At 49.9% G+C, this 7,381-nt stretch overlaps 1 protein-coding gene across 1 annotated transcript in view; it reads left to right on the top strand.

The window, feature by feature from the left end:
• Nucleotides 1–7,381, top strand: part of BMERB1 (bMERB domain containing 1) — a 105,900-nt gene that overhangs the window by 93,770 nt on the left and 4,749 nt on the right. Inside the window, exons 3-4 of the mRNA XM_059154586.1 lie at nt 423–496; nt 7,001–7,115. Coding sequence (XP_059010569.1) covers nt 423–496; nt 7,001–7,115 — 189 coding nt within the window. The remainder of the gene's footprint in view (nt 1–422; nt 497–7,000; nt 7,116–7,381) is intronic.

Raw genomic sequence — 7,381 nt, 5'->3', positions numbered from 1 at the left:
AGAGTGGAAGGCAAAGTTAGAGGGAGAAGCAGGCTCCCTGCGGAGCAAGGAGCCCGATGTGGGACTCGATCCCAGGACGCTGGGATCATGACCTGAGCCGAAGGCAGCTGCTTAACCAACTGAGCCACCCAGGCGTCCCTGTTTTTCTTCTTTTTAAGTTGTTATTTATTTAAGTAATTTCTACACCTCACATGGGGCTCGGACTCACAACAGTGAGGTCGAGGGTCCCATGCTCTTCCCGCTGTGCTAGCCAGGCACCTCTGTTTTTCTTCTTTTGAGGGGGAACTTGTAGGAAGAGCGTGTGAGGCCTTTACAAAGGACAACACCCTCCCCAAACACTTTGTTTAAACTGGGTGATGCTCAGGGTCATAAGAACATTCTGTCAACGTAACCTGCTGTGGGATGGTGTCCTGTCTCCCCAGGATGGACGACATCCAGCTCTGCAATGACATTATGGACCTGAAGCAGGAGCTACAGAACTTGGTTGCCATCCCAGGTAAGCATGGGGGACTCCAGCCTAAGTTAAGGAGGCGCCCAGAGCCCCCCAGCCAGCCCGGTCTGTGCCCCTTAGGTCTGGAAGGCTGAGTTCATCTCTGCTCCTAGCACAGCCCCATTCTTGCTCCCTGTCAGGTAGACCTGGCTTCAAGTCTTCATTCTGGTCCCCTCCTTGACCTTGGGAAAGTCACCTTATCTGACTTTCCATTTCCTGGCCTCTGAAAATAGCGTAGTACTAGTCACAGCCCTTAACTCATTGGGTATAAATCTCATTGTGATACATTGAACATGGCAAGCCATGGGCTTAGCTTCACATCTGGTCCAAAAATGAAGAGTCCAGGAAGTATTAATGATTATTACTATTACTATTCTGTTTGGGGGTGGGTAGAGTATGGGGGTTACAAGCTCTGACTTTGGAGTCCAAACTAGATCTCTCGATTACTAATGAATGAAATGACCGGAAGCATCTTACTCCACCAAATTCAGTTTCCTCACCTGTCAGCTGGGACAATAATGGTATCTACTTCATAGGGTCATTATGGAATTGACTGAGAGGAAAAACATGTACGGTGCTAGACACAGTTCCCATCCTTTAAGTGCTTAAGAAATTAAGTAAGTGCTTAAGAAATTGTTACTGTTGTCCTTGTCGTTAACTAAACAAACTTGTGCCCTCTTATGTTTATACACTAATTCATTTTAACCTGATAGTAGCAAACCTATTACCTTTTGACCTAAGTTCCTTTTTATGGATCCTAATTATCTTTTCTAAACCCACAAATATTTAGTGAAAAGTGGCATGTTCAAAAATTTTTTATGAAATCTCTTTTACATCTTGTTTAAGATATTGCTCTATCTGCTTTGGTAGGTATTGGTAGGGTTGGAAAATATGGTTTTGCTTCAAGTATATGGAATAAAGTCAGATACACACACACACACACACACACACACACACACACACACACACATACACAGAGTGTCTACCCACTGCTTCGGATCTGAATTTATTTGGCCTCTTTTCCCAAGAGAGCTTTCCCTGCTCTCCAGGCTGGGTTAGGAATGAGGGTCTGGAAGGTGCTAATGGAAGGTGTATTGGGTGCAGAAAACAACCCTGTGTCAAGAATCTTGCTTTAGGGAACACCTGGGTGATTCTGTCAGTTAAACATCTGCCTTTGGCTCACGTCATGATCTCAGGGTCCTGGGATCGAATCCCACATTGGGCTCCCTACTAGGCAAGGAGGCTGTTTCTCCCTCTACCTGCTGCTTCTCCCCTGCCTGCCTGGGTTAGGTGCCGGGCACGTGACAAGACAAAATGATTCCCTGATCCAGCCACTCCCAAGTCAGTGGGAAGATGGGGCTTGGCGCTAGTGGTACCAGCAAGTAGTAGCTATGACTAGGTGGGAAGCATAATCGAAGGGGTTGTAGGTCCAGAGGCGCCTGGGTGGCTCAGTCAGTTAAGCGCCTGACTCGGTTTCAGCTCAGGCCATGACTGCAGGGTCGTGAGATCGAGCCCCGTGTGGGGCTCCACGCTCAGGGAGTCTGCTCAGGATTTTCTCTCTCCCACTGCCCCTCCCCCCACCCCACTTATGCACACTCAATATCTTTCTCTCTCTCTCTCTCTCTCTCTCGTGCATTATGGAACCGAGCACTGTTCTAATGCCTTCTCACTAGAACATGTAGGGCTGGGCCATTCTTTGTTGGGGCTGGTGGGGGCTCTGTTCTGTGTGCTGTAAGGTACTCGGCAGCAGCACCCCTGGCCTCTACTCACGAGATGCCCGTAGCAACCCCTGCCCCACAGCTGTGACAACCAAAGATGTCCCCAGGTGTTGCCAAATACACTCTGGCAGACCGGTGCAAAAATGCCACCTAAGGGCCCTTACCTTATATTTTTATTTGTTTAAAGATTTTATTTATACATTTGACAGAGAGAGAGAGCACAAGCAGGGGGAGTGACAGAGGGGGAGGGAGGAGCAGGCTCCCCGCTGAGCAGGGAGCCTGATGCGGGGCTCCATTCCAGAACCCTGGGATCACAACCTGAGCCGAAGGCAGACACTTAATGCCTGAGCCCCCTGCGTGCCCCGAGAACCCCTACTTTAGAGTCCAGGACCTGGCTTTGAATCCATGCTGGCCAGACAGGTGGCCTTCGTGTGGCAACTTAATTTCTCTGAGCCTTACGTTCCTTGTTTGCAAAATGAGGCCAAGAATGCCAGCCTCGCCATGCAGATGCTGTGGGGCGGGAGATGCGAAGCGTGGGAGCGCTCGGTCCATTCCTCTTCTGATGGCAGGGCGGGCGTAAGGGGCCAGCAGATCCTCCGGACGCCGCTGTCCCAGCGATCACTCGCCAGGTGCCAGGCACGGTGCGGGAGGGCGGCACTCAGGTACCGGGCATCTCCTCGAGGGACCAAACTCTTCTAGGATGGCTTGTCGACACGGTTGCATGACTCGATGGGGGACTTGTAATGCAGCGTGAACTCTATCTCGAGAACACCCCTACCACAGAAAGCCAAATGCCCAACGCAAAGCATCCAAAGAAGGGAGCAAGAACAAGGTCCAGACAGCACCTGCTAGAAATTCGATCCTGGGAGTGCGGAGCTCTGGCATGGGTCATTTCTTAGAGCCTCACGTGACGGTAGCAACACCAAGAGTGTAGAGCCACCCCTGAGGACGGCCGGTTCTTCTGTCCCGTTTTTATATCCCACCGAGAACCAGTTTCAAAGGTAGAAAAACCCACCGCAGCTGATGGCAGCACTAAATGGGCAATTACTGGAAGGGCAGAGGAGGCTTCTGGAGCCCTGGGCCATTGCATGAGCGCTCTGTCAAATTCCCTCAAACAGCATGAAACCACCCAAATTGATTCTCTTAGTTCCGGAGGCCGGAAGTCCGGAATCTGGGCCCTGCTCCCTCCGGAAGCTCTCGAGGAGAATCCTTCCTTACCTCTTCCCGCTCCCAGTGGCTGCGGGCGGTCTGTGGTGCTCCTTGGCTTGCGGCTCACTTGTTCCAATCTCTGCTTCTCTCATCCCATGGCTTCTTTCCTGTACATCTAGACGTCTTCTCCACGTCTCCCAGGACAGCTGTCATTGGATTTATGCTCCCCCTAGTGAATATGATCTCATCTCACTAAGTACATCTGCAAAAATCCTCTTTCCAACCCCACTAAACAAGACATTTTGGAGGGGGAGGGGGATACTATTCAACCCCAAACTGGCCTGAAGCTCAACCCAATCTCACAAGGGTTTGGAAACAAGAAAGTTGTTAGAATATTCCCTCCTTCTCTGTCTGTCTGTCTTTCTCTCTCCCCCTCTGTTTTGGATGAGCCAAGCAAGTCCACTCCATCTCCTTCCCATGATCTTATCACCCAAAAACCCAACTCTTCTATGTTTAGGAGGACAGATTAGCATAGCGTATCCTTCCTGTAAACAGATCCTCCTAGTTCCAGTAAGACCCCTTGTCACACATCACTTGCTTGAGAAACAGTGACAAAGATTTACGGTTATCCAGAAGGACCAAAACGGTAGGAGCAAAGAAGAGCAGACGGTCTTCTCTGAGCACTGACCCTCTTGCCTTCTCTCTTTCACAGCAAAAACAAACAAACAAAAACAAAGCAAAACCCCCAAAAACCAACTTTTTAGGGCCTCCGTGTCTTAATTTTCAGCCTCTGAGAACTCTGATGGGCCTAGCAAGGGTTGATTTCCAGGATCACTTTTGTCTCAGCAGAACACATGGGAGCTCCTGAGGCAAAGGAGACATGGGTGTGTGACCACTGGACCAGCCAGGGCCAACTCAGGCCTCAGGGGCTCCAGTCAGGGCCATGGAAGCTTCTAGAATACAGGTGGAAATGGATGGGAGCAGCGGTTCTTGGCTGATGCAGTCCCTGGGGTGCCTGGCTGAGCCAGAACAGGGACTAGGATGAGGAGGACAAGGACAGCCAGGTCACCAAAATCTCCAGTAACCACGACAAAGAATATATTAATGCAATATTTAGAATACCAAAATAGGGGCGCCTGGGTGGCTCAGTTGGTTAAGTGTCTGACTCGTGATTTTGGCTCTAGTCATGATCTCAGGTCATAGGATGGAGCCCCGCATCAGGTTCTGCACTCACCAGGGAGTCTGCTTAAGATTCTCTCTCTCCCTCTGCACCTCATCCTACCCACATGCACTCTGTCAATCTTTAAAATAAAGTAAATAAATCTTTTTAAAAAATTTTAAAATACTAAAACACACACACACAAATCCATAATAAACAAAATACCAAAAATTTAAATTAAGATCAGTACCCACACTCAGCAGGCAAAGTCCAGGGATGCCAAAACCTGCAGCGCAGAAGGAGTCCCACGTGAAGAGTGCCTTCCGCCTGAAATGTCATTGACTATCTGGCTAAGAATCATGGGTTGATAAGGTCATGGGACCAGTTAGCAATAGAGCTTAGGTCCTCAATGCCGGTTCCATTGATTCCCCCAGGAAATCAAGTTTTCCGAGGGACCTTTGTGTAGAAATTCACATATTAAAATTTTCTTTCTTCTTCTGCTTTCCTACCCCCCTCTCCCTACCTTCTCCTCCAACTCCTTGTCGAATCCTTCTGTGTATTCCCTGGCCCAGGGCCAGGTGTCTAGATGGATTCAGCTGAGTGCAGGCAGGGGAAGAAACAGTGCTCCTGACGACACATCAATAAAAGTATCAAGCAAAGAGATCACTGAATGGCCAAGAAATTCACACCTCTCCAGCCAGGGTCAGAAGATCATTCACCAGCTCCCCAGTGGTGGATGCAGATGTCTGGCTGGAGAGAATGCCTGGGGCCTTCTCTGCCTTGAGGACTCCTCTGGGACAAGCCAAGATATGTCATCTCACCTCCACGGCCCCCACTGTCTCCTCAGAACTGGAGAGGTCATGGCATCTTCCCTTGGACATAAAATTAGTGTCTCCCTCATACGGTTGTCAGAAAGGACTAAAGTTGTGGTTCTCAACCAGGGGTGATTTTGTCTCCCCTCCAGGGGACATTGGGCAATGTCTGGAGGCGTTTTTGGCTGTCACACCTGGGGTGGGGTACTGCTGGCCCCTAGTGGGTAGAGATTGGGCATCTGGCTAAACACCATGCAGTATACAGGAAGGCCTTTGCAACAAAGAAGGATCCAGTGTCAAATATCAGTGGTGCTGAGGTTGAGAAACAGGACTAAATGGAAACAACAAGCTCATGGACATAAAAATATAACAGCTGCAATTTATGAAGCACTTCTCATTTGCACACTTAGGCTGAGATTTGCTTTTCGTTCATTAAATAAGTATTTATTTCTTTTGTACCTGATTCGGTAAATATTTAAGAGGGGAGCATTTAGTCATTAAAACAACAGTGACGATATACAATGATCGCTTATAATGGAAGAAGCTGATGGTTCATGAGCCCTTACGAGATACCAGGCAGTGAGCCTACTTTCCTTGGTCTCTCTTAAAATTTGCAGCAACTTCATGATCACTTATGTGGAGAGACTGGATGCCCAGAGGGGTTGAGGGACATGCCCAGAGTTGCACAGCTAGGGAGAGGAGAAGGTAGGGTGTGAAAGCAGGACTGTCTGGTTCTATAATGGGTGTCCAGTTAGGAGGGCAGTCCAGGGAGTCCAGTTAGGAGGGCACACATGGTCCAGGAAGAGATGGCCTGGGCTAAGGAGGTGTGTTGGAGAAGACGAGAAGCCCAGTTGGAGAGTCACGTTGGTAAGCATGTGGAGATGTTGGGAATCAGGTGTGTGCTGCCAGCAAACAGGGGGTGAAGCTGGCAAGCTGGCAATTCTCATTGGCAAGGAGGTGGATAATGTTGGAAAGCAAAAGGATCACATCACCAAGCAAGTGGTGGTGCTTGGAGTGGTGAGTGGTGCATGGAGGCAGTTGGAGGATGCCTGGTAGAAGGTGCGGGTGCCGAGAGGCTGGTGGGTGATGCCTGGGGGCAAGTAGGTGGTCCCTAGAGGCCAGTGGGTGGTGTCTGCAGACAAGTCACCCAACACTTTTCATCTTCTGAAGGGGTCCGGGCAGAGGGAGCAGAAGCAGGTTCAAGTTTCTGCCTCTTTTTCTCAGTCATCTCTAGCCCTGACTCTCTTGTTCTCTCTTTGGCCTTCTAGGTCTTGGTATCTAGGACAGGACAAGAGCTATCAGGATGGATGATGCCCTTGTACACTTTGATTGGCCCTGGCTGTAGAGTAACTCCCTCCTACACCCCTGCCTGGGCCCTCTGAGCCCCTTGCCTTCTGCATGACCCCCTTGTTGCATCATTAACCGCCTCCTAAGTACCTGCTGCGGGCCCAGCTCTGTGCTAAGCCATTCACTAAGACCGCTGCCATTAAGCCCCACCATGTGTCTTTACAGGAAAGGAAACTGAGGCTTGAAGAGGTCCAGTTGAACTTGAAGATCAAGTTCACCCAGCGAGTGACATGGCAGAGCCGGGATCCCAACCCAGGCCCCTGGACTTATGTGCTTCTAGCATTTGCACTTGACAGTTTCTTTGCTGGTGTTTTCTTTTTCCCAGAAAAAGAAAAGACCAAGCTGCAAAAGCAGAGAGAGGATGAGCTAATCCAGAAGATCCACAAGCTGGTGCAGAAGAGAGACTTTCTGGTGGATGATGCGGAGGTCGAGCGGCTAAGGTGAGTTGGCTCCCAACCCAGCGCTGCTAGAACGCAGTCCTAGGTCTCCTCTCAAAGCCGTCTTCTGCTGCAGGGACTCGTGGCCTGGCCTGACAGATGTGGCCTCAACAAATGCTCCCACATACTGGGTCCAAATGAACCCCCAGCCTTCCGGTCTGAGGACCTGTTGCACATCCCAGGGAAACTGGATCCAGCTCCAGAAAGTCTTGCAAAGGCCTGTGGGTCCTAAGACAATGTTACTTGAGGAGGTGACCAGGGAGGAATTA

Source organism: Mustela lutreola, chromosome 17, assembly GCF_030435805.1.
Source record: "Mustela lutreola isolate mMusLut2 chromosome 17, mMusLut2.pri, whole genome shotgun sequence".
Lineage (NCBI taxonomy): Eukaryota > Metazoa > Chordata > Mammalia > Carnivora > Mustelidae > Mustela > Mustela lutreola.
Note: the sequence above shows the minus strand (reverse complement) of the source record. Positions and strands in the feature narration are given on the sequence as shown.